The sequence below is a fragment of the Clinocottus analis genome, unplaced genomic scaffold (assembly GCF_023055335.1).
Source record: "Clinocottus analis isolate CAN_PGR_092001 unplaced genomic scaffold, fCliAna1.0.p SCAF_68, whole genome shotgun sequence".
In the NCBI taxonomy this organism is placed as follows: domain Eukaryota; kingdom Metazoa; phylum Chordata; class Actinopteri; order Perciformes; family Cottidae; genus Clinocottus; species Clinocottus analis.
Window position 1 is genome coordinate 102,661 of NW_027176227.1, and position 27,500 is coordinate 130,160.

Consider the following 27,500-nt stretch of genomic DNA (forward strand, 5'->3'; position numbering starts at 1 on the left):
GTTTGCAACTAATTAGTCTCTAAAGTCAAATTATTGCACATCAGACAATTGGAGCATTAGAGCGCCTCCTAACGAGCCTCCTAACGAGCCTCCTAACAAACCTCCTAACAAGCCTCCTAACGAGCCTCCTAACAAGCCTCCTAACGAGCCTCAGCTGAGCCGGCGGCTCGTCGCTAACGGTGTAAACTGCGCTAACAGTGTAAACTGCACCAGCAGTGTTAATTGTCCTAATGGTGCTAACTGCGCTAATGGTACTAATTGCGCTAATGGTATAAATTATGCTAACGATGTAAATTACACTAGTGGTGAAAACTACGCTAACGGTGTAAATTACACTAACATGCAAACTGCGCTAACGGTGCAAACTGCGCTAACGGTGCAGACCGAGGCTAAATAGAGCCGACAGAGCTCAACAGAGTCCTGAGGGCGAGCTGCAGGGCGGTGTTACTCTTACGGACGCCGTCATCAGCTGTAACCGCCCTATAAGAGCTGTGCAGAGCGGCGGCGTGCGCTAGCTAGCCAGTGGGGCATGCTAACATACACAAACATGCATTAAAAAAGCACAGTGAGAGAGAGAGAGACATTACTTCACTATGTCTTTACTAAAAATAAAGTGATTTGATGCTATATTAAGTCCTGAATCCCATGTTTTTTTAAGATGAATGATTAATCAGTGAAATATATGAATAATGAAGCAGAACCAGACATAAAATGTGGATGTGTGTTTTATCTCTTCCTCTAAACTGCTAATAAATAAACCAGAATGACTTCCTGCTGCGTGAGCTCCGTCTGCAGCAACGAGAGATCCAACGAGAACAATTTGGTCCATATGAGTGAGCGAGTGTCTCCAGTTGCACTCTGGGGGATCTGTAATGAGATTTCTAGTCTCTCTCTCTCTCTCTCTCTCTCAAGACTGTTCGAGGCTATTTCTGTCCGCTTTGTGTGTCCGTGCATGTGTGTACACACAGAAGACGGATGGATCAGCTTCTGGAGATATTGGAGTATGATGTTGTTTTGTGGTTTCCTGGTGCGCCTGAATGCTCCATCGATGTGGAGGTGCAGCGCTCCATGTTGGTTTTGTTTGTGTTTGCAGTCAACACGAGGAGAAGGAGAAAGCTCTGAAGGAGCAGCTGTCGCACCTCACTGCCCTGCTGCCAACCCTCCAGGTAGAAAGATCCGCCATGGAGCAGATGAATGGAGGAGCAAGAAGGATCTGATACACATTCGTGTTCAGTTTTGATTCTGTAGTCTTCACTTGTTTGTGAAATAGCAATAATCCAGCTCGTTGGGGCCTTGAACAGTTGAGTTATTTAAAGCGAATCATTTGAGAAGTTGATATGAGAAATTGCTCTCGGCACTTCTAACACACGGACTGATTTTTATTTGAAATATGAAATATAAAAACACAGTTTTTATTGGCTTGAATCAGAAAACATGAGACAAGCCGCTGTGCTGCTCTCTGGCGCCACCTGCAGGCTGAGTGGAAACCTGCTGAGTGTCTGACGCTCGCTGGAGAACTTGACCTTTGCAAAGGTGCAGCACGTTTCCATGGCCAGCCAATCAGAGCAGACTGGGGACACTTAAAGAGACAGGGTCTAAAACTGAGTCAGATACATATGGAAGTCCATTTCAGGCACCAAATAATGAAATAAAGTCATAATTATTACTTTTCTTGTGTCGTAAATGGGCTTCTATAGTTACCGGTATATTCAGACAGATGAGATTTTTTTAAAATTTAACATTAAAGCAAGATGTTCTAGTGGATAGTATGAAGCTAGAAATGAGCATTTCATATAAAATATTCCTCTGAAAGCTGCAGTTGCCACTCGTGGAGTCCAAGTAGCTTCAAATGGACCTTCAGTTTTATACTTTTTAAGAACGGGCTGTGAAGATGATTTAGTTTTGGGATTATTTTTAATACCCTTTAATCTGAGTCAGTCTGTCGGTGTCTCATATTCCATGCACATGTTTTGAAGTGTAATATTGATGTTTGCAGGTGCACCTCGTCACCTGTTCGGCCTTCCTCAGCTCAGCCAACAAGTTTGAGTTCCTGGACATGGGCTACGTGAGTGCAGCAGCGTGAACCATGACTTTTCATTATTGTTGCTTTTCATGAGTATTTCATCACGTACATATATAATAAATATAGTCATGTGGTCACAGTACATGAACCTCCTGTGTGCAAACATAACGTCCATGAGGATTGGACATCGTGGTCACTTTGGTTCATTCTCTGAGAGGTTTGTTGCCCGGAGGAAACGTCCTGCGAGCCGGACAGAAGGGGTGTTTGAAAAGAGATGAAATCACTCGTGTTCTCCTCACGCAGCAACTCATGGAGCGGCTGAAGAGCATCGTGAAGCTTCCTCACCGGCTGAGACCGGTGCAGAGCAGCAAGGTGAGGGGGAGGGAGGAGGGGGGAGAGAGAGAGAGAGAGAGAGAGAGAGAGAGAGAGAGAGAGAGAGAGAGAGAGAGAGAGAGAGAGAGAGAGAGAGGGGATAGATTGATATTTACCTTATGATCCATCCAGAGTGAAATCCACTGCAGGATGAGGATGATGAGCTGCTCCACTTGCTCTCGTGTTCACTCGTTCTCCTCTGAAGCTCACAAGATGTTGTTCTGTTGAGAAAGTTGGAGTTCAGAGCCGTCTGATGGGAACCAGAGACATTCATTCATTCATGTATTCATTCATTGATTCCTTCATTCATTCATTCATGACATACAACACATCAGTTAACATCACGATGATGCAAATGTTTCAGATTTAGACAAAACAACCACAAAGCACAAGGAAGACACTTATTAGACACTAATTAGACACTTATTAGACACTAATTAGACACTTATTAGACTCTTATTAGACACTAATTAGACACTTATTAGACACTAATTAGACACTTATTAGACACTAATTAGACACTAATTAGACACTTATTAGACTCTTATTAGACTCTTATTAGACAACACATACGAGCATGTTTGACAATAATCAGACTTTATATCTTTACTGAGTTTAACTACAAACCGTCATCAGAAATGATAAATAGCAAATGAACCTTAAACACTAATTATTATTCTTCAGACGCTAATAGTTGCCAGGTTGCCTTTGACGACCATTTTCAGAAGTTGACAACCAATTCGTTGCCCAAACTATTTAAACTTGATGAATGCAAAAAGAAGGACGTCAGAAATGCAGCAAACACGCATCCTGAAATACATATCTTACTTATATTTAATTAGTGATATTAACCACACACACACACACACACACACACACACACACACACACACACACCCCCGTGGTGACTTCGCCATGGTCCTGCTCTAAGGATCGTTTGGTTAAATCATGTTTGTATATTGCAGTATAAAGAACTCCTGCATTGTTTTGGTCGTGTTATCGATCGTCTCCATTAATATTTTACTATTATTCTAATGTCTTATTGCTTCTTAATGGGAACAGCTCGCTGCTGCATAGTATAATGTTTATGTTCCTGTTTCTTTTGAATCGTTTCTTTTGCTTTTAAACGCTGACGATGAGAATAATGCTGATGACTGTAATTATTAGAATTGAAATGTTAAAGTTGTTTGGTTGATATTTGTATTGATATATTGGTCTAAATCGTCCACAATTTCATGTCTTTCTTTATTTATTGTCCAGCTTTTTCAGTTTTTCATCGAAAGAATAATTCATATTTTGGTAGAAATGCAGTTTTCCTCTGAGTGACTGTTTCCTGTCGTCCGTCAGATCAACACCGACTACAGAAGCGAGTTCGCTCGCTGTCTGGAGCCGTTGCTGCTGCTGCTGGGTCAGCGCGGCCCGCCGGCTGTTGTGGGCTCAGCCAGCGTCGCAGCCAGGTGAGACCCTTCATATATATATATATTTATTTATTTATTTCACGCATGAAGCATCCAAACTCAAAGTCCTTGACTGCGTTAGGAAGTGCAGATGGTAGACGCGCTGAGTGGAGGGGAAAGCGGCCCGCTGAGTCCCAGAATGGAAGTCTTTCTGTGAATCTGTGCGCTCGGTCACGTCCTCTTGTTGCACGGAGCTTCCTGTTCGAGAAGCTGAAAACCAAACGGATGAAGGAGAGTTCAGTTCCTGAATGAAGACGTGTGATGTTGTTGTTTTGTCAGGCGTTGTGCGTTAAAAACTCTGGGAATGCTTCAACAAATGCCATCAAACTTTAACTTCATGGATTTTGTTTGAGAATCACATCAAATAACCAGAAAATAACTTGAAACACGTCTCTGGTACTCAGGCCTACACCCCCCTCCCCCCTCCATGCCAACACACTCTCATGCCAACTCACTGGCAGCCTCCTTCCACTGGCTCAGCGCTCTTGCCAGTGCAACATGCGGATCAGTGGCCGGCCGGCACTATTTTTATCGTAATTTCACAGAACTCTCCAGGATTCATCTGGAAGCTGCTGCCGCTTTGTTCCAGGAGGCTGATGTCACAGCTTTAGCCAGTCCTTAACTGTCAGTGATGGGAGGTCAAAGGATGTGCAGGGTGGAGAGAGAGAGAGAGAGAGAGAGAGAGAGAGAGAGAGAGAGTGTAAATGGTTTAGAAAGGTCCTCTGTTGCATCAACTCTGGAAGGAAGGAGTAAGAGCCTGCCAGACTCCAGGTACGTGTTGAATATTTTATGATGGTCAACTTCTTGCTGTGTATTCTCTGTCCAGAGTGTGTAGTCTGATCCCAGATTGATGGAGCTTTCATAGTTGAGTGTCTGGAATATTGATCGTTAGCAGAGGACTGGATCCTCAGCGTAGGTTTCTCCTCTTGTACGGTGGTTCAGACTGACGCCCTCGCAGCGTTTTGCTCTGACTGTGACGTGTTGTTGTGTCTGGTGCTTCCATCCTGTCTGGACGTCTCTTCCTCCACTCGCGAGCCGCTAACGCAGGATGCCACCCGGACGGGGATTTGGTGGACGGCCAGCTGGCCGGCCCTTGTTGTATCAGAGTTTCCCAGACGTTGTGCAGCCATGTTCTTTCATGCAACCGATGCTTTAGTGCCAGCAGAGTCTTTATTGGTTGAGTTGGGACGCGTCTGCAGGACTGGTATGGCGACGTGAGAGGATGTATCCACGTTACTGTAGAACGGCTGCAGGGCCCTGAGGCTGGAAGCCAAGACTCTGGTCCACGAGCGTCTGTGCGTCCAGTGGTTAGTATGTACTGCACACACGTACCTTCATATTGTACTGCACACACGTACCTTCATATTGTACTGCACATACGTACCTTCATATTGTACTGCACATACGTACCTTCATATTGTACTGCACACACGTACCTTCATATTGTACTGCACACACGTACCTTCATATTGTACTGCACACACGTACCTTCATATTGTGCTGCACATACGTACCTTCATATTGTGCTGCACACACGTACCTTCATATTGTACTGCACATACGTACCTTCATATTGTACTGCACATACGTACCTTCATATTGTGCTGCACACACGTACCTTCATATTCCCGGTGAAGGTGAAGATGTCTGAGTATTATGAGTGACAGCAAGATGCTGCTGCGCTTCAGACACATGATGTATAATCTGTATTCATTCAGGTCGTCTCACTGAGATCAAGATCTATTTTTGAACCGACTAAAGAAACAAGAAGGTTGCACTCAGGAGACTGCAGATCTCTGCAGGTGTGGCTGCTGATTTGTGTATGAATACAACCCACTGCTGGATAACGCACATCTTCAACAACAAGGGGTTAAAATAAGAAAAAAAACTGCAAAGTTGAATAAAACATGTCATACAATTCCTCCTAAAGACAGTGGTTAACTGTAGTGCACGAGGAGGTAACTGTAGTGCACGAGGAGGTAACTGTAGTGCACGAGGAGGGAACTGTAGTGCACGAGGAGGTAACTGTAGTGCACGAGGAGGTAACTGTAGTGCACGAGGAGGGAACTGTAGTGCACAAGGATTAACTGTAGTGCACGAGGAGGTAACTGTAGTGCACAAGGATTAACTGTAGTGCACGAGGAGGGAACTGTAGTGCACGAGGAGGTAACTGTAGTGCACGAGGAGGGAACTGTAGTGCACAAGGATTAACCGTAGTGCACGAGGAGGTAACCGTAGTGCACGAGGAGGTAACCGTAGTGCACAAGGAGGTAACAGTAGTGCACGAGGATTAACCGTAGTGCACGAGGAGGTAACCGTAGTGCACGAGGAGGTAACTGTAGTGCACGAGGAGGTAACTGTAGTGCACGAGGATTAACCGTAGTGCACGAGGAGGTAACTGTATTGCACGAGGATTAACCGTAGTGCACGAGGAGGTAACCGTAGTGCACGAGGAGGTAACCGTAGTGCACGAGGAGGTAACTGTAGTGCACGAAGAGGTAACCGTAGTGCACAAGGATTAACTGTAGTGCACGAGGAGGTAACCGTAGTGCACGAGGAGGTAACTGTAGTGCACGAGGAGGTAACCGTAGTGCACAAGGAGGTAACAGTAGTGCACGAGGATTAACCTTAGTGCACGAGGAGGTAACCGTAGTGCACAAGGATTAACCGTAGTGCACGAGGAGGTAACTGTAGTGCACGAGGAGGTAACCGTAGTGCACGAGGATTAACCGTAGTGCACGAGGAGGTAACCGTAGTGCACGAGGAGTCAATAAAAGGCTCTTTGAGTGTGATTCAGCACCACCTCCAGCCGTCCTGCAGCCATAACCGGCAGTTTGCCGCATTCACTGACTCACGGATTGACTTTCTCCTGCAAAAGCCTCGTGTGGTTCCTTTAAAACATGGAAACGACCAGAAGTTAGGGTCCGCCATTTTTCAACAAAGTTTAATTCATGAAAAAAAGACTCTCGCAAATTCAATGCAATGAAATATTATTTAATTTATTTCATGTATTTAAAAGAAAAGTTTGTGCGAACCTTCAACCTCCTTACTCGCCGGCGAACAGAGAAATGTAAACTTAGCTGGAGCTGCTCGGAGGCCGAGGAAGCGTCTCGAGACAATGAAGTGTGTATCATGTGTACCAGATACTGGCCGAGGAAGTATTGCCTTCACAACAGAGCAGATGCAGAAGTTTGTATATACAGTGAATCTAGAAGTAGAACGTAGGCTAAAATAATAGACATTCTGCAGCAAAGTGTTTTTTGCATACAATATGCACTCAATTCCCAACTGAGCCAGCGCCCAGGAAAAATAATATGAAGAATATTGTTCTGGATTCTGAAGGTTTTGAAAAGTGCAAAGCTGTACATGTACTATATTTATGTAATATACAGACAGTCAGAACAGAGCTGGTCAATTATAGAGTACAATGAATTTAATATGAGGGTTTATACCCGCTGCGGTCCAACAGACCGCAGTGAGACGGAGGTAATGTTTCATCCACTATTAATGATATATATTAATATATCATTATTAATAATATATATTCATGACTGTTCCCTGCCCTCAGGCACCAGTCCCCCCTCTCCATGTCGTGCCGCTCCCCGTCTCTCAGTGAGATGCCGCTGGGCTCGGTGTGCGGTCGGAGGCCCACCTGTCACCGCAACATCTGCACCAAGGTCCTCCTGGCGGAGGGGAGGGACACGCCCTTCACCGAGCACTGCCGCAACTACGAGAACGCCTACAGGGTGAGTGCTGGGACCATGTGACCATGTCACCAGTGACCATGTGACCAGTGACCATGTCACCATGTGACCAGTGACCATGTGACCAGTGACCAGTGACCATGTCACCAGTGACCATGTGACCATGTAACCAGTGACCAGTGACCATGTGACCATGTAACCAGTGACCATGTAACCAGTGACCATGTGACATGTGACCAGTGACCATGTGACATGTGACCAGTGACCATGTCACCATGTGACCAGTGACCATGTGACCAGTGACCATGTGACCAGTGACCATGTCACCAGTGACCAGTGACCATGTGACCAGTGACCAGTGACCATGTGACATGTGACCAGTGACCAGTGACCATGTGACCAGTGACCATGTCACCAGTGACCATGTGACCAGTGACCATGTCACCAGTGACCAGTGACCATGTGACCAGTGACCAGTGACCATGTGACATGTGACCAGTGACCAGTGACCATGTCACCATGTGACATGTGACCAGTGACCATGTCACCATGTGACCAGTGACCATGTGACCAGTGACCAGTGACCATGTGACATGTGACCAGTGACCAGTGACCATGTGACCAGTGACCATGTGACCAGTGACCATGTGACCAGTGACCATGTCACCAGTGACCAGTGACCATGTGACATGTGACTAGTGACCAGTGACCATGTGACCAGTGACCATGTCACCAGTGACCAGTGACCATGTGACCAGTGACCATGTGACCAGTGACCATGTAACCAGTGACCAGTGACCATGTGACATGTGACCAGTGACCATGTCACCATGTGACCAGTGACCATGTGACCAGTGACCATGTCACCAGTGACCAGTGACCATGTGACCAGTGACCATGTGACCAGTGACCAGTGACCATGTGACCAGTGACCAGTGACCATGTGACCAGTGACCATGTAACCAGTGACCATGTGACCAGTGACCATGTGACCAGTGACCAGTGACCATGTGACCATGTGACCAGTGACCAAGTGACCATGTCACCAGTGACCAGTGACCATGTGACCAGTGACCAAGTGACCATGTCACCAGTGACCAGTGACCATGTGACCAGTGACCATGTGACTAGTGACCATGTGACTAGTGACCATGTAACCAGTGACCATGTGACCAGTGACCATGTAACCAGTGACCATGTCACCAGTGACCAGTGACCATGTGACCAGTGACCATGTGACCAGTGACCATGTAACCAGTGACCATGTGACCAGTGACCATGTGACCAGTGACCAGTGACCATGTGACCATGTGACCAGTGACCAAGTGACCATGTGTTTTGTATTATTAATGTACTGTTGATGTCGCTGAGGTCATTCACACCAAACCAGTTTATGGAAACGTGCCTTATTCACTTTTCTTTATGTATTTTGCGATGGTTTATCTCAAATCATCTCGAAAACATGGCCGATAGCAGTACTTTTGGTTTATGGATATTTCATTATTTCATAAACCTCCTGTATTGGGATCCACATTGGTTAAACCGCTGCAGCAGCAGCTCTTCCTGGACTATATGAGCATCTCTGGTCCTCAGTGAAACAAAGAAAAGGAGCTCCTCCTGTCGGATGCACGTCACGCGGCGTCCGCACACGCATCAGATGTCGGCCGCTTTAAGGACATTGAAGCGCCTCTCGAGCGTCACGTCCTCCGTGCTTTCTGTGTGTTTATAGACTCTCCAGACGGAGATTCAGAATCTGAAGGACCAGGTCCAGGAGCTGCACCGGGACCTCACCAAGCACCACTCCATCATCAACACGCATCAAATGGGGGAGATCATGGACCGATCCCTGCACATCGACAGCCAGATAGCGTCGCAGCACTCCACCGTGGAGACCATGAGAGTCATGTTTGAAGAGGTGCGTCGTGCGATGCCTTGATGATGACCTTTTCCACTTCGTACTTTCCTCTGAGAGGCAAAAAAAAAAGAAGTTCCCACATTTGTCCTCAGTCGGTAGCTCTCGCTGCATACTAACAAGCTGGTTGCAGGCGTTGTTATAAATGTGGACTGGCTAGCAGTGCAAACAGAGGAAAGAAGCAAATGTCAAGGTACCCAAAGAGAATCCTCTTTCCTCATTCTCCTCACAGATCTGGGACGAGACCTTTCAGAGGGTCACCGATGAGCAGGAGATCTATGAAGGTCCGTCTTCTCGCTTGTAAAATGTGTCACTCGAACGTTTTAGGTTCATCGTTTTAATTCAATTGTCTGCGTTTTACTGCTTCCAGCTCAGCTTCACGACCTCATGCAGCTGAAGCAGGAGAACTGTTACCTGACCACCATCACCAGACAGATCAGCCCCTACATCCTGTCCATCGCCAAAGTCCAGGAGAGACTGGAGCCCAGGTCTGGCATTCAGAGCATGGATGGATGGAGATATATATATATATATATATATATATATATATATATATATATATATATATATATATATATATATATTACACTATATTGGTTGACTGAGGTCAGTAATTGGGAGGAAATTGAAGCCACCAGAGCAGCTTTAATTTGAAGTGAACATTATAAATATATAATATAAATAATGGGGATAAAGAAAGCCACATAAACGTTGCAAAACTAAATTGTAATGCGTAGCCTCAGCAAGTAAAATCAATAGGTCTTTTAAAGCCGTGTTGTTTTCCTCTTTAAAAAAACAAACACGGTTCAACATTAAAGGATAAGGCTTAGTAAATAAATTCAGTGTCAAGAAAAATCCCCAAAAAGACCGAAACCAACAGTGAAGTATTAATTATACGCGTGTCTCATTGCTTCAGTAACACAGAGCGCCTTTGTGTCCAAAAATCTATTAAAAGCACATCAGCGAGGCCATCGCTGCTCTGGGTGACGCGCGCTTCATTACCAGGAACACGCTGGAGTTTATCCTCCACACACACCGTCCACACACACCGTCCACACACACCGTCCACACACACCGCTCTGCTGCAGTAAACAGTCACTAGAGCTGCAAATTTGTTTTAATCTGCGGCTGAAAATATTCCACAACAGCTGCAGGCGTTCGCTCCTTGTTTGCATAACGCTCGCTAAAAGCTCCAGCGACCAGCCGTTTGGGGAAACTCCTGAGCCCGATTAACAAATACATCTTCATACAGACGTGTTTAAAGAGGACTTCCACATTGAGGAGGAGCAAAAGGACTCGGGGGTGTAATGGTCACATTTCAGAATGTACTTTTTAGGTTTCAGGAGCCGAAAGAGCACCAAGACGACCGCACAGAAACGATGCTGAAGATCTATGAAGACGGCACGATGGCGACAGACAGTCAAGACAGGTACAGGAAGTCCTCAACTGTAGTTTTTCTGTTTGTCACGCCGTACGATTTTATACGGCGTGACAAACAGTTTTATATGTTTGCTAGCATTCATTTATCAGCAAACAATTATTGTGATTTTAAAGCTGTAATAGTGTCGACCTGCAGAGAAGGAAGTCGCTTCCCTTCGTGGTGTTTTTACCTCGTAAGGAGGTCGCAGAACAGTGAATGAGCTGATTGTATAAATTATAAACTGTCTCTGGCAACATTACACACGCAAAAAAAATGAAACCAATCACAAAATTGTGAAAACTTGAAGCTTGTGCATCGACAAAAAGACTCTCGACTGCTAAACGTTGAAAGTTGTGAGTTTTTCACTCACCAGGACTGGTAACCCGGCTCAGTCTGCAGCTTTCAGGATGGAGCTGTGAGCGATTTTATTTGCAGAACTACGGGGAGAAGAGACAACAACAAAAAAGAAGTGTCAGGATTTATGTTCTTTAGTGACGGGTCTAATGTCACCGCTCCATCATATAGTTGGTACCTTACAAATCTGACAAGAATTATGGAAGCCAATTCCGCCACAAAAAAGTTATAACTAGAAGATAAAAAGTTATAACTATGAGATAAAAGTCATTGTTATGAGATGAAAAGTCATTATGAGATAAAAAAAAGTCTCATAATAATGACTTTTTTTAATCTTATAATTATATTTGTATTTCATTTCATGTATTTTTTTGTGACGGAAATGGGCTTCCATAAAATGACGTAAACAAAAAAGAAAGCAGTCATCTTGAGTTTGTGATAATGGCTCCCCTCGGCCTCGAGTTTAGCGGTTTCACTTCTTTATTCCTCCTCGACAGTGACAACCAGACCCGCGTTGCAGACCCGGACCGGCACAACAACATCCGCCCGCTGATCCTCGAGTCGGCCGACAGCTCCGTCAAGACCGGCCGCCCGGTCCGGCCGAGGGTTCCAGCCGAGACATCCGGCCACAATGAGACGCCTTCGTAACACACACAGTGTCCTCTGAAGTCTCGGTGCTCAATTCAACCACCGCGAGCAGCTAGGAGCAGCTAGGAGCAGTTGAGGAGTAGCTAGGAGCAGCTAGGAGTAGCTAGGGGCAGTTGAGGAGCAGCTAGGAGCAGTTGAGGAGCAGCTAGGAGCAGCTAGGGGCAGTTGAGGAGCAGCTAGGAGCAATTGAGGAGCAGCTAGGAGCAGCTAGGAGCAGCTAGGAGCAGCTAGGGGCAGCTAGGAGCAGTTGAGGAGCAGCTAGGAGCAATTGAGGAGCAGCTAGGAGCAGCTAGGAGCAGCTAGGGGCAGCTAGGAGCAATTGAGGAGCAGCTAGGAGCAGTTGAGGAGCAGCTAGGAGCAATTGAGGAGCAGCTAGGAGCAGCGAGGAGCAGCTAGGGGCAGCTAGGAGCAGCTAGGGGCAGCTAGGGGCAGCTAGGAGCAGTTGAGGAGCAGCGAGGAGCAGCGAGGAGCTCTTTGGTCTGGAGAGTGAGGAAAGACCTTGGAAGGTCTGAAGTCGGAGACTGTCTGAAGCCGGACGGAGAAAACACAGAATCACTTTGGTGTTATTGAACTGAGGACTTGTAGCTGCAACGAGAAAAATAATTATCCTTTCTTTTTTTTTTCTCTGTTTGTGCTTTGGCTGTTAAAATGATAAGTATGCTCAGAGTGTGAATTATCGCCCTGTCTGTTTTTTTTCCACCTCTCTTACAACGTGTGTGTGTGTGTGTGTGTGTGTGTGTGTGTGTGTGTTGAGTTGCTCTTTGCAGAATTTATTCTTTGCATAAAACATTTTCTTTGGGGAGTCTGATGATGGACGACCGCCCAAGTCTGATCCCCCCAGAAGATTGTTGAACCGTGTGTGACAGCACAGATGGAACACACAAACGCAATGGTGTGTGTGTCGTTCCAGGTGTCAGTGTGTAGGTTACGTGTCGAGGTGTGTGTCCTCCAAAAATGAAGCAGTCATTTCCAGAACAGCGTCTGCAGCAGTGGATTTTTTTCTGTTTTTTTTTACTTCAACATCTACATGCATCGAGTTGTGTGAATGTAACTCGCCTCGACCTCAATCTGCTGCTCGTTTATTTTTTTTGACTCCACACTCGTCCTCAATATTCCAGCCAACCAAATCGCTGTCTAGAAATATATTCTTGGTTTGCTGGTGTCAGCGTCGTGCTTTAGCGCATTCGCCCTCCAGGAAAACAGTAGGTATCTTTATATAGATATACATATGTATAAATATATCATGTTAGGAGTTTAATCATGTTCAAGCTAAAAGTAGTGCAACATACAGGCATTCACTAAATCCCTGCAAAGGCGATCCAGAGGACCGGTGAGGATGATGAGGAGGAGGCAGACTGATGCTCCGGCACTCGGACAGAAGAAGGTTATTTAAATTCACGTGGGTTTGTTCAGAGAGCCGGCGCTATCGGGGCCACGCCGGCCTTAAGGAACAGCCCCGGCTCCGCGGAGGAGTCAGAGGTGCAGATTCATTAAAAATACATTTGTGACAGCACAGTAACAAATGGCTGAGCCTCTGCTCCTGCACTCCTCCCCGCGGTCATTCATCACCTGCTCTCATGGAACTGGTCCACGCTCGCTGTTCATTATCCTCTCAGTCTCTGCTGGGCTCCTTCACTGCCGGAGCAGAAGGGAAACCCTCCTCCACCCCCTCAAGGTTATTACACGCCGAGGAAAATAAGTTCATTTTGGGAGGTAAAGTTCATAAAGATACAGTTCTCATTTCTTTACCAATTATGACGGGTCACACCTTCGCTCCATCCGTTTATTCAGCCGGCGCCACGAGAGTACGCTCACAGGAGAAATGCTGAGGAAAAAAGAATTCATACGCTTGAGACAAAACATTAAAAATAAGATAGAATGAAAGTTTAATTATCTCTTTGGAGAAATTGGGTCACCGAAGGAATACAAGAGTGTGACATTAAGAAGAATACAATTAGAGCAAATAGAGCAGATTGAGAATAAAGCACAAACGGTGATATAATGAGGCTGAAGATACAGTTATAGTCTTAATTATGCCGCTGTGCCAAACTTGTTACCCACATGCAGAACGGCTATGGGCTCCGAAGACTTTACGGACTAATCACAGATGTATTTTAATTTGGTTTATGGATTTGTGGTTTTCAAACCACAAATCCTGTTTTGCAGAAAGGAGTTTAAGTGGCTATATGGGACTAAAATTCAAAGGGAAAGCTAGATTTGTCTTCAGACCGCATGTATTGCAGCTTTACATGATCCTGACACAACTGGTCCCAGGACAGTTTTATATGTTTGCTTATTTGTTCACTTGTTCACTACCAGACAGTAGTAAAAATGAGGCTACAGCCAGCTCGCTTAGTTTAGCTTAGCATAATGACTTGAAATTGGAGGAAACAGCTAGCCTGGCTCTGTCCCAAGCATAGCCTGTACATAAGAAGCGATAGTCACTGTAACGTTACCAATTAGTTTGCCGTTTTAAAACCTCGAGTTCAGCATTATGCTCATCGCCATCTTGGTTTTTGGCTGTCGCCATCTTGGCTAAGTAGTGGAGCTAAGTACAACTGATCACCGTATGAGACATTTGTAGGTGACCAAAACAGAAAAAAATGTCCTATCATGAATTAAAAAACGTTCTAAATTAAAAACATGACAACTCCCAGACTTGACAACTTTGTGTCAGTGACCTGTCAATCACAAGGTAGCCCCGCCCCTAAATCATACCCCGCAAAGTGATCTCTTTGACTCAAAATGACCATAATTTACTAAATGACCATCAAGTAGACTTGAATCCAGGGATTAAGACATAAACTCATGTTTACAATGTTTACTGAGGGAATACATCACGAGAAGTAGAGTCACTTATATAGACTTCTATACAACCAGAGGAGTCGCCCCCTGGTGGTCAGGAGAGAGAATGCAGCTTCAACACATGAAGCATAGACTTCTATACAACCAGAGGAGTCGCCCCCTGGTGGTCAGGAGAGAGAATGCAGCTTTAACACATGAAGCATAGACTTCTATACAACCAGAGGAGTCGCCCCCTGGTGGTCAGGAGAGAGAATGCAGCTTTAACACATGAAGTATAAACTTCTATACAACCAGAGGAGTTGCCCCCTGGTGGTCAGGAGAGAGAATGCAGCTCTAACACATGAAGCATAGACTTCTGTACAACCAGAGGAGTCGCCCCCTGGTGGTCAGGAGAGAGAATGCAGCTTTAACACATGAAGCATAGACTTCTATACAACCAGAGGAGTCGCCCCCTGGTGGTCAGGAGAGAGAATGCAGCTTTAACACATGAAGCATAGACTTCTATACAACCAGAGGAGTCGCCCAGCGATATGAACCCACCAGCATCCCTGAAGCTCACTCATTAACACGTGTTGATCTTTTTCTCTTCAGAGTATTCATTTCACACTTTCTCCTCTCCATCTGTTGTCAGATCTTCTTCTTTGGAAATTGTGCAAAAAGAATCGTGCACATGCAGACTTTATTGTTTTGAGGAGTCTAAAGCGCTCTGAATAGTTCTTCCGTCACGGCCTAAACTCTTTGCTTAAGTCAAGCTTTTCACAGGAAGTCAAGCGTTGGCAGTGTTGACTTGGTTTTCTTTCATTACCAAGATATAAAAGCAGCCACTTCCTTGGCCGATGGCGAGGGACTTCTTGACCCTCTTCCCTGCTGTCGGCCGTGGCCTGGAGAGGTAATTGGAATCCATTTTGGTTTTGTTATCGGCGGTGACAGATGCGAGAGGCCGTTGTGTGAAGAGGTCAAGGGGTGAGAGAAACCTCCCGGGGGATTCGGGATGCTCGACGCATAAAAATGTCATTCCTGCATTAATCTCCCATGTGGACACGGGTTTAATCTCTCAGGGCGTTCATGACTCGTTCTGCTAGTTTTGTGCAGCTGCAGGTGGAGGTCAAGTACAAGAAGTTTAAGACTTTCACTCCATCAATTTGTGGACTGAGCTCTTCATCCAGGATCATTTCTTCTGGGAAGCTAAACTCATTAGAGACGTGCAAGTCAAAGCGCGTCGATATGTTTATCGCTCACGGCCCTCATGCTGAATAATTAACCCCTGAGTTTGACCCCGGCAGCTCCGGGTGATTTCTACACCCGTCCTCTTGGCCGACAAGGAAAAACAAGCTATTGCCTTTTTCTTTGCATTTATATGTTTAAACACATTTAAATATGTTATTAAATATGCTATTCAAGATATTTCAAGTGTCAAAGTCTAGTTAGCACTTTGTTGTCTGAGAATCAAGAAAGAAAACAGAGGATTGGTTATATTTTATAACATCATATAATATCAATGAAGATAAACAAGTTAAGATAAAATAAGATTCATCTCTCAACAAGCACTCCTTCCAGTGTCCCAATCCCCACGCAGACATACAGATATATGGTAAATAACTGGTAAATAAAGGTTGTATGACTTTGATTATGGTTTTGATTTTAATATTCAAGCAGATATAATGGATAAAGAGGCAAAATACGACAATAATCCTGCAGCAAACATTGCAATGTTATTTGAACCCTTATTGCTCTCAGGAGCTCCTCATGTGAGCACTGGAAGAGAGAGAGAGAGAGAGAGAGAGAGAGAGAGAGAGAGAGAGAGAGAGAGAGAGAGAGAGAGAGAGAGAGAGAGAGAGAGAGAGAGAGAGCGCTCTTTGGAGCACAGGCTGCATTTCACCCTGAAGGATCAATGCTGATCAAACACAGTGGAAGCTGTGCTGCACTCCTCTAACGCTGACGTCATGACGCTAGCTGACGATAAATAACGTAACGTAAATAACGTCATGACGCTAGCTGACGATTACGTTAACGTTAACGTTGTGGTCGGGTCCCGACCGAATCAAAGCCAGTTGTTCAAACGTCGTTAGCAAGCTGACTCGCTTTTGTTATCAAGCTAAGGCTGACTAGATTAAAAAATCAGGGTGGTAAAGATTTGATATTCCGACACATAATTTGGATGTCGAGTTACCTTCGTGAGTTAAACAGCATATTAAACTGTTCCTAGCAAACAAGACTTACCTCTAAACTAGAGTTCATTGCTAATCCAGTTGTACCGACGGTAACTTCAACTTGGAGCGAAGGGATGAAACGTGATGAAACATCAAAGATGTTTTATTTGAGAAGATCACTCACGACATCCACTTTTCACATCTCCGTGTCTCACTCCGATCTCAGAAACGCTGCCCGGACAGATGACCCCCCCCCATCTCTCTCTTAAAAAACTTTTTTCTTTTTTGGGAAAATTAATATTCGGGGCTAATCACAAAATATATAACATGAGAAAACTTACTGAGAAAATATTGGAGGAATTATTCCGTAAAATAAATATTTACTGCAAGGAGTCAGTGTGATTTCTAATCAAGGTTGTAGTTTTGTAATTATGTATTTTTTTTAAAACGTGTTATTAAGAATCCTCTACTTGAATGGATTGTAATATGTTACTTTCTGCGTCTTGGTTTCAGAGCCAGACTCTTCTACGTTATGCTACGTTAGCGTGTGGTCATGCATATGAATGCGTACAAGATTGCTGCGCTGCTGAAGCAGTAATAGACTTTCCGTCCATGCTTTTCCAAAGAGGCCCATGAGGCACAAAGACACGCAAACAAACGACAAGGCTCTCACCTCAAGGACTCGCGGCTCCATTACGTCTGAGGACAATGGAGCATTCAAGTTAACTAGATTTAATGCTTTGCAATAATGAAAGCCATCAAGGACGGAAACCTTGGCTGCAGATTCACATTCTGTGTGTACTACAGATCCTTTAATGGAAACTAAATCAGGTGTTGTTATATTCCAGGTGCATGCCGCATTACCGCTCCAATTACTCCAATAATACTTGCAATGCGAGAAGCAGAAGAACAGAAATAATTCTTTTACGAAGCTTTTTAACATTACTGTGTCACTTTAAGTCAAGCGCTTTGGTGGCATGTACTGTACCGAATGAAGTGGACGAATGTTCGGCACTCAATGGAAAGGTTGAAGCTGGTTTGGCTCTGGGAATTTGCAGAGTAAAGAAAAGGTTGATGGAGATAGAAAAGAAAGATCGAAAGTCTTGTCTGGTTGGATAAATAAAAGCATGGCAAAACAATGAGAAATGAGAGAGAGTAGAAATATGTGTGTGATCGAGAAAAGATAGATAATTACTTTATTTATCCCCAAAGGGAAATTCAGGAAAAGAGAAGAAGTATACGAGAAAATGGAGAGAAAAATCCATAAGTTGTCTTAGGATGCTTCATATAAACGAGCACACAGATGTAAATGTCAGGAAAGCTTCATGCAACGGATGTTCTACAGTGATCTTTATTTAAGACAAAAAAAACCAACAACTTGCCACAAAATAACAAAAAAAGAAGCAACTAGGGCTGAAAAACAACAAACACTCATGTTGGAGAACCAAAACTAAATGTGAAGGAAATGTGAACGTGTGAATCATAAAAAAAAGAAAGAAAAAAAAAGAAAAGAATAATTTGGTCCGGCGCCGCCAACAAAACATGCAGCGCAAACGTTTCATCCTGTTCTCTTCTAATCTTCATAGCAACAGTCTCTGTGTCTCATGAGGTAAACATGGTGCCTTTGAATGCGTTCAACAGAAGTTGAAGCCACGAGCTGCTTACTTCAGCTAATGAACCAGCAAAACTTCTTGTCATGTTTTCATTTTTCTACACTTTCCATAAAAAAAAATAATTACTTAATCAAGTTCAAGAATCAAGATCGTTAAAGCTACCGTAAAAGTCGGGATATAAACCGCTTCTACCTTTGGTGGGTATCCCCGCTAGCTCCACGCTGTAGCCAGCTCGCGCTGCTGCTAGTTCCCAGCTAGCGCTGCTGCTAGTTTCTAGCTCGCGCTGTTGCTGGTGCTAGTTCTACGCTAGCCCTCCGCTAGCTCCCAAACAACCACTGAAGGTAGCGGGAACAGCCCCGGCTCGACGCCCGACGTGGGCAATAGCAGCAGCAACAGCAGGGAGCTAGCAGCAGCGTTAGCATGCTACAGCTGGGAGCTAGCAGTGCTAGCATGCTTCAGTGCGGACACCCACCGAAGGTAGAAGCGGCTTGTACATTTATGTCACATTTCAGACTCTCTTCCATGACGTAGTGAATCATTTATCGCATAGGACCCTTCTGACTTGCAGCACTATCGTAATCCTGGTGCAAATATGCTTTTTAATGAACGGAATCGCAGAAGCAATAGCTCCGGCCTTTCTGCAGGTCTCTCACGATCAACATGGTCGACACCAGGTGGTATTTTATGGTGAGCGGGTTCTCGTTGGCTCAGTCAGTGTGGAGGATGTTTTTAACGGAGGACAGGTTAGTGTGCCTGAATGGATCGGGGACTCTCAGGGCTCATCGAGGGAGCATTTCCACAATAAGTCGGTCCATATTCAACACATGATAGAATAATTGAAAACAGTCTTTCAGTTGAGGGACAACATCTTCGAATGGGAGTCGGTGAGTTTGGGGTCTAAAGAACTGGAGATCTACTTTTCAACAGCCGGGATCATGTCACACAGGATCTCGTGACCGGCAGCGCTGCCACATGTCCGCTCTGTCACGGAGATCATCAAAACGTACAAAAGAGAACGAAAGAGTTAGAGAACTGTAGAAAACGATGCAAGCAGTCGGTGAAGTCGACTCTGCTGCCGCAGACTTCTCTCTGTAACCGCTGCAGTGAATGACGGGCAACATGAAAATAATGAATGCGGTTGCTTCCGAGGTTGCTTTTAAAACCCTTCATGAAACATTTGTGATCTGACAGAACCGTTTCAGCACATAACAGATCAACAGCTCTCAGACGCTGCTTGTGTCTGTCACTTACTGATGAAGCGTTACAAAAAGAGTGTTTGTGCCTCGAGGGCCTTCACGTAGATGACAAACTATAAAAGAGACATTTAAAATGGTTCCAAATGAAAAACAGGTTTTTTCAAAATACACAGATGATAAAACTTTTTTTTTTCCCCTCAAAACTAAATGTTTTAATGTGATTTTCGGAGTTGCTTTCATAGTAAATACCTTGCATGGGTCAACATCAATGGTTTGGAGGTCTTGCTCCGTCATGAGGAGAAAGACCTCAGACTTTAATTTGGTCTTCCCCTCAAACATCACAGCTCTGACAGAAGAAGTAGAAAAGGCACGAGGTTTAGCTTCTGAAGACAATGAACCTTCGTTTCAGTTCTCATGTGCTTCATTTGTTGTACCGTAGAGCAAAGAGTAACAGCACAATATTCACTACATGTACTGCCCATCACAAAGAGAAACAGACAAAAGGTCTGTAAGTGCCACATTTGTAAAAAAAAAAAAAAAAGGACTCAGTTGGGGGGAAAGAAAACTGACACAACTGCTCCATTTAACACCTGGGCCCTAAAAGAGGAGGTAGCAGCAGTAACACAGCGGGGGGGCAGTGTCTCCTCTGTATCCATGCAGCAGCAATGTGCTAGCTCAGCAGAAAAGCACCCTTTGAAGAAACACAACTGAAATGGGTTTAAATTACAGAGCTAGTGAGTTAGCATAGCATAAAGTATTCATTTTACGGACTCTGCACGAAGCCCAGGGGACGGATCGACTGGAGAGAACGGCGGCGCCAAGCGCGAACAAAGTGGAACGCTGCATTGTTCTGCGGCCGGTTCCCTCAGTATGGCCGGTTCCCTCAGTACGGCCGGTTCCCTCAGTACGGCCGTCCGGCGGCGGCTTTGCCGTCCTGCGCCTGGTTGAAGGGATTCGCCGGCGCGGCCGACTCGTCCTGCTGGTCGATGGACTGGTAGGCCTCTCTGTTTCGTGACACGGAGGGGAAACCTGCGGAGACAAGGGGAACGTCTTCAACGGCACACAACAACAACAACAACAACAACCGCAACAACAACCTGGTATCTGCTTGCTCGTTGCTCATTTAAACCGTCTGACTCAAACACAACACAACTTCCTCGTTCTCCTCACACAGATCTCACTGTTGGAAACAGGCAGTGAAGCGCTCGCTGCCCGTGATGGACGACGCGTAGAGAAATTAGCAAATTACATTCCAGGAAGCCTCTTTCAGCGGCTCAGAGATTACTCCCCTTCTGTCTCTCTTTGTACGCCCACGAGCATCCGACGAGCGGCTCTGCAGCTCATTGAAATGGACCTCGGGAACGCGAGGAGTCCGAGAAGAAAACCTTGTGTGAGCTGAATGTTTTTGACACTGAAAGCCAGTGCATGCAAGTTCCTGGCTGCCTCATACTTTGTGTACACATGACTCGTTCTCGGAGGGCCGCGCACTCGTCCGTCTGAAAAGTCTTGACAGACTCACTACGATGCGCTAAAACAAACTCGGACACGGCCGGAATACCAACGGCGTCCTTCTTGACCGGCGCACTCTACAGTCCTACGGCTGTGACAAACATGCACATATTAAAGCTCATCAGACAGACACTTCCACTGCAGAGGCTTTGGCTGATTTGCAAAAGTATATATACATATATTCATTTGACTAAAAATGCAAAACTGCTGTTCATTATTTTTATTTGAAAGCATAGAAAACACGTTGATGATTCTTGTTTTCCTCATAGCAAGCCTCCAGTAACTCAAGTCTCTGAGTTTCAAACAGGTCACTCATTGTTCATTAGAAGTCATCATTACTTTAATTAGGGCTGATTTCAGAACGTGCACCCTCACGCAGCTCTGCTTTAAATATATGCAGACAGCCTACCCGAACACAAATGAGGTGCCTGGAGAGTCAAAATATGAATAATACATCGATGCACACTTTCACAAACATATAAGCTCACATAATACGATAGACATAAATATGAACATAAATATGAACACTGACAAACAGTGGGGGGGCAATGAAGACTGATGGAGGTGGGAATTGACAGATTTAATTAATATAAATCACTAAAAAGAGAAAGATGGACAACAGAACATTAACGACAGAATAATTGGGGAAACAAATAAATAAAAAAAGTCAGTTTATTTTTCATGCTGCCTGATGTGTGATCTTACTTCCTGTGTGGGAGAAGATGGAAGATGATGTTGAAGAGGAGAAAAATGGTTAAAAAAAAAAAGAAAGAAAAAAAAGGAAGGAGCCGGGAATCAATAGCGGCGGGAAATAAAGGCACTGTCAGCACTATCCGTAGTGCAGCGACTGTCCACAGAGGTCTCTAAGTCTGAGAGGTCAGAGGTCAGCAGAGAGGAGAAAAGACACAAGACACACAGTCAGATCATAACAGGAAACACATGAGACACGACAGACTGAGAGCTCCAACGTGACGACATGCAAGAGGAGAACAGGGAGACGGACGTTCAGTCATATTCTTCACCAGAAGCCCGTCCAACATTAAGGCCGTAAACACTGAGGCATCTCTAGCTACTGAGGCCAAGTCCGGCTTTACCTTCTGAGCCGTTCGTACAACAGTGTGTGAATACACTCAAAGTTAGAAGGGGATTTTTGGGGCCATGATTTTGAACTGATGCATAGGAACTTTCTTTTTAATATTGTTATCTCAAGATCACGAGTTAATTATGTCCTTATCTAAAAAGGAACAAGATAAACCACGAGGAAACTAATTCTGTTTCCTCTCATCACCGTGTTTGGTCATCCGACGGTAAATGGATTCAAACGGTCCTAAACCTTGTGGCTGTACTCGTCCCGCACCGAACACAACCGGTAACCCCACCAAATAATGACGCTAGCTAACTAGCCACGAAGCTAACCACCTCATATAGTGACTGTCGCTCATCATGCACACAAAGTTCAGGGTACGCGTCACAGTGCCCGTTGCTTTTAGAGACATGGAAATAAAACAACACAGAACCCGAGGGATTCAAACCGGCAAAAGACGGCCGCCAATCACATCAACCGGGCTTCTCTCACTCACGGTGCTCCTCATTGCTGGGTTCCCGCAGTGCTCGTTGCGGCGGGGAGCCGCTAACGCCGCGCTACGCAATCAGACGGCGATTAAAACGCACAATGTCGGAAACAAACATTAGCCGCGCTCATCAGTCAGCGCGCAGCAAATCACGGCCTCATGGACGGACCTGCTGCGGGGCTCTGGCGTCAAGACCAGAACCACAGATTAATCAATATTCAATTATCCTTCAAACAAGGCTGCAACGCAGGAGGAATTTCATCACCTCCCCCCACAGATGCTGTCGTGCAATAAATCCCTATTTTAGCCGAGGATATGACAGTTCACGACAAATCAAACATCCCACCTCCTGGTTTGGTTTTGTGACTTTCGTTGTTCATTTTTTATTTTTATGACGGCAAGAAAAATTTGTCAGCTCACAACTGTTATGGAATTAGTTTCAACTACAACTGATGACGACACGTTTGCTCGTTTGTTTTATAGATGAAGCCATGAGGATTTTCAACAGGTTGATACGTCTTGTGGTCAGGATGACAACGCAAACGCGATAAACAACTCGTGTCGAAGTGATTTCCCTCGCTCGGGCCGAGAGCTGCGTTTAAAAAGTCTTGTGACTGGAACTAATTACTTTGACTGGAACGGACAACAGATTTTCATGCAAAGAGCATAAAACAACACGAGGATCTCAAAGGGGGAAACCTCTTTTCTCTGATTGAGTCGTTGTAGGAACCACAAATTCATTCCAATACTTGTGTTTATTGTTTGTGTTTGTTCAGCAAAGTCTTTGGAAAAAAGTGTATATCTGCAAAAAAAAGTCACTTTTAAAAGATATTCTGTCGTAATATGAACATCCAGAATGATGTGAGCCACGTTTTCCAAAAGGTTGAATCCCACTTTCAGCACACAGAAAAGACTTTCCCGTGTGCTGGATGTGAGACTCGGTTTCCACTTTGAGAATCGTGTTTTGGGAAGCGTTTTAAATTGAAGTCTTTATCAGAGCCCAACATCGGCTTCTTCCTCCTAACCCTCATCGTCCCTCCCTCAGAAGTCCTTGGTGTCACTGGACCGTCAGCGGCTCTTACCGAAGTGAAGGTTGTAATCTCCTCCGCGCTCGCGGTACATCTGGTACACGAAGAAGCAGGACACGGGCTTGAGCAGCAGGCTGAGGATGGCCATTCCCGCACTGAAGCGGAACTTGGTTTCTAAGCCGAAGTTATTCACCGGGTAGAAGATCCCGAAATGCACGATGTCGGTCAGTATGGTCAGGACCATCCCCATCAGGAACTACAGCGAGGACACAGAGACACCGTGAGACTCGTTCATGCAGCAAGTCAGAATAAAGAAGAGAAAGAAAACTCTGATGTTTAAAATGCCTCCGCTACATCTGCATCTGTCTTTGCATCTGCATCCGTCTTTATCTTCAAGAGAAGGCTCTCTTTTCTCAGATTGTCCTAGATTAGATTCCACAGGCTAACAATTTAGCACAGATAAGCATCGCTGTGCCTTTAGTCAGGCCGTGTCTGCTACCGAACACTTCAGCACTTCAGGTCTGACTTCCAGTGTTCAGGGCGCCACGCTGACAGAAGCAGCAGAACTCAGAGCACTGAAAGAACCCGGATGGAGCGCTGCAAACAGTCACACAATGCAGCGTGAAACGATGGACACGACTCACACTGAACGGGCGCCATCTTGGCTACGTAGCGGAAGAGGAGGAGCCCTTTCACCAGCTTTTCATTAATTTATTTATACCTTCCTACCGCGATTGTGGAGGTGTCGCAGTTTCCACATGAGTTGGAGAAAGAGGAACACAAGGGACAAAAGAGGGCAAGAAGTGCGTTCATTTTGTCAGTTTTAGTTTCACAGGGATCGTGAGCAGATTTGCGTCCGTCACTTCCGCCAAGTGGTTAACGGGACTGTTGCATTTGATCGTACACTGCAATACAGAGCACTGCAATACAGAGCACTGCAATATAGAGCACTGCAATATAGAGCACCGCAATACAGAGCACTGCAATATAGAGCACCGCAATACAGAGCACTGCAATACAGAGCACCGCAATACAGAGCATTGCAATATAGAGCACTGCCATACAGAGCACTGCAATATAGAGCACTGCAATATAGAGCACCGCAATACAGAGCATTGCAATATAGAGCACCGCAATATAGAGCACCGCAATACAGAGCACTGCAATACAGAGCACTGCAATACAGAGCACCACGTAAAGTGTTTGGTAATAGACGCAGTCTTAGACTCCTGAACCGGTCACGTGATGCGAAGACAGGAAGGAAGCAGAGGAGGAAGAGGAGGAGGAGCCTCACCATGAGCACGGCGTCGATGGAGTCCCTCTGAGCGATGGCCCAGACGCCGACGGCCAACACACCAAAGTTCCCGCAAGCGAAGGAGATGGGGAGCCACGACATGCAGCCCCTGCAGCGACACACACACACACACACACACACACACACACACACACACACACACACACACACACACACACACACACACACACACACACACACACACACACACACACACACACACACACAGTGGAGGGGAAAGGGCGGGCATGACTAATGGTGTGAATCAGTCTGTGTGTGTGTGTGTGTGTGTGTGTGTGTGTGTGTGTGTGTGTGTGTGTGTGTGTCCAAGAAGAGGAGAGAAATTCCGCAGGTTTGTGAAAGAAGAAGCGGTGTGTACACTCACCACACTGTCAGCAGCCAGTGCACAAGGACGATGGCCTACGACAGAGCACACGAGTTAGAGGGAGAGAAGACGTATTTTAATACTTTTAAATACGATTACAACGATTTGTTATACTTTGGTGTTCAATTCTGACAACCCGTTGATCGTTTATCAACTCAAAACTGCAAACATTCAGTGAGAATTCATAATTTTTCTCGGTTTTATGTCTTTGTAAACGGTTTTGGACGAAAAAGAACATTTTGAAGTCGTCTCTTTGGACTTTTCTTACATTTTTTTAAAGAAAGAAAATAAAGAATAGTTTCTAGAAGTAACCTCTGGATGCTCTGAGTTCAGTCGGTCAACTCTCAGCCGTCAGAGCATGAAACTGCAGAACTAGAAACATGTGATCAACCTGCATAAAACATCAAGGTGATCGATTTCACGGCTCCACAAATGTCGATTTGCACACATTTTTATAAAATAATGAATCAAATTCACAATGTTTCCCTCCAGAAAAATCAGAACGACTGCTCCTACAGTTACATTTACACTCGTCCTTCTCACATGAGTTAAAGTTTCTGGGTTTTCATGAAGAGTTTTACAAACTGCTTTTGATCATTTTTAAAGAAACAATGCACGATTTGATTTAATTCTTTTATAACGACACGTCTTTGCCTCCGACTCATTACTTCAGGATCATTTTCACACGTCACAAGTGGAGCAGCTTGTTATGTGGTTCATGTGATAAATAATAAACTATTTTATTCCCCCATCGGCTCTTAAACGTTACAGTTTATGAGTTTGATCTTTTGTTTGAACTGAAAACCTAATTTAATCATCACTGTGTTTGTGTTTCTAACATCCAATAGTCACAACTAAGAAGTCTATAATCTTTAAGGAATTTAATACAAACAACTGCATGTATCATTGAACAACAACAACAACACACACACACGCACGCACGCACGCACGCACACACACAGAAGTAAGCAGCAGTTTCACATCGGTGTGTTAAAACGAAACATTTACACTGGTGTAAAAAGCTCACCTTTAGATTGATGGCAGGGATTTCCATCACAGGAGTTTTCTAGCAGCTTCTTTATCAACCTGTTGAGGACGCGTCACAGAAAGCTGCCGCAGATTGTTTCTTCCTCACTAACTTCTCTCTGAAACTCCTCCTCTCTCCCGACGGCCGCAAACACCAACCATGTGACATCAGCCTGACCGCTGCCATGTGACTCGCACCTTCCCTCCTCCTCCTCCTCCTCCTCCTCTATTACATAAAAAAAACAATGATTGCTTCAGAAACAGTTGTATTTCCTCTCAACAGAGGCGTCTCTAGGATTTTGACACATCTGGGGCTTACCCTTGAAAAGTAAAGCAGATGCCGACATTTCTAGACATAGCAACAGTCCTCTATGTGGCTCTGTGCAGCTTCATCTGTCTCTGGGCCTTGTCCCTGCTAGACTGATGGAGCCAGAACCATCACCTATACAAAACAAAAGGGATTAGTTTTCATTGGTAAAACTTATGAATGGACTTCCACTATTTCAGTACAGCTGTTAGAGTTGTGACCTATCTTCTATTCACAATTAATATGCATTCAAACCAGTGAAATTATAATGATAATCTAATCTGGCTAAAGTAGTTTATCAAGAGTAAAATAACAACTGTGATGTAACTGCAAGCTTCCAATCCATTACACACCTCTGTATTCACAAGCTGCTGAAATGAAGGAACATGCACTTTAACTCTCTCTCTTCATCATTCAGGCCCTTGTGAGCAACTGTTCTTGTGACTGTAGGGACCGGAAGCACACTGTAGGAACAGGCTTACGCTGACGTCATGACGCTAGCTGACGTAAATAACGTCATGACGCTAGCTGACGGTAAACGTAAATAACGTTAACGTTAACGTTAACGTTAACGTTAACGTTAACGTTAACGTTAACGTTAACGTTAACGTTAACGTTAACGTTAACGTTAACGTTAACGTTAACGTTAACGTTAACGTTAACGTTAACGTTAACGTTAACGTTAACGTTAACGTTAACGTTAACGTTGTGGTCGGGTCGCTAACT

The 27,500-nt window shown here is 44.9% G+C and overlaps 2 protein-coding genes across 3 annotated transcripts in view; one reads left to right on the forward strand and one right to left on the reverse strand.

Annotated features, from left to right (window-relative positions):
* Nucleotides 1–18,400, forward strand: part of LOC137804885 (RING finger protein 207-like) — a 30,405-nt gene extending 12,005 nt beyond the window's left edge. Inside the window, exons 8-20 of the mRNA XM_068604336.1 lie at nt 1,094–1,166; nt 1,997–2,065; nt 2,327–2,395; nt 3,743–3,841; nt 5,645–5,670; nt 7,421–7,598; nt 9,286–9,471; nt 9,701–9,752; nt 9,839–9,956; nt 10,805–10,897; nt 11,740–11,889; nt 17,438–17,566; nt 17,694–18,400. Of these exons, the coding sequence (XP_068460437.1) occupies nt 1,094–1,166; nt 1,997–2,065; nt 2,327–2,395; nt 3,743–3,841; nt 5,645–5,670; nt 7,421–7,598; nt 9,286–9,471; nt 9,701–9,752; nt 9,839–9,956; nt 10,805–10,897; nt 11,740–11,889; nt 17,438–17,566; nt 17,694–17,964 (1,513 nt within the window). The 3' untranslated portion in view covers nt 17,965–18,400. The remainder of the gene's footprint in view (nt 1–1,093; nt 1,167–1,996; nt 2,066–2,326; nt 2,396–3,742; nt 3,842–5,644; nt 5,671–7,420; nt 7,599–9,285; nt 9,472–9,700; nt 9,753–9,838; nt 9,957–10,804; nt 10,898–11,739; nt 11,890–17,437; nt 17,567–17,693) is intronic.
* Nucleotides 18,401–19,860: 1,460 nt separating this feature from the next.
* agtrap (angiotensin II receptor-associated protein) overlaps nt 19,861–27,500 on the reverse strand; it is a 7,902-nt gene continuing 262 nt past the window's right edge. Inside the window, exons 1-7 of one of the 2 annotated variants that reach the window (XM_068604338.1) lie at nt 27,128–27,243; nt 26,787–26,909; nt 26,469–26,693; nt 25,442–25,476; nt 25,057–25,165; nt 23,817–24,018; nt 19,861–20,683 (exon numbers count right to left, since the gene is read on the reverse strand). In XM_068604338.1, coding sequence (XP_068460439.1) covers nt 20,556–20,683; nt 23,817–24,018; nt 25,057–25,165; nt 25,442–25,476; nt 26,469–26,495 — 501 coding nt within the window. In that variant the 5' untranslated portion in view covers nt 26,496–26,693; nt 26,787–26,909; nt 27,128–27,243 and the 3' untranslated portion in view covers nt 19,861–20,555. Of the gene's footprint in view, nt 20,684–23,816; nt 24,019–25,056; nt 25,166–25,441; nt 25,477–26,468; nt 26,694–26,786; nt 26,910–27,127; nt 27,244–27,500 lie in introns of those variants that run through there. The other variant, XM_068604337.1, reaches the window with a different exon arrangement.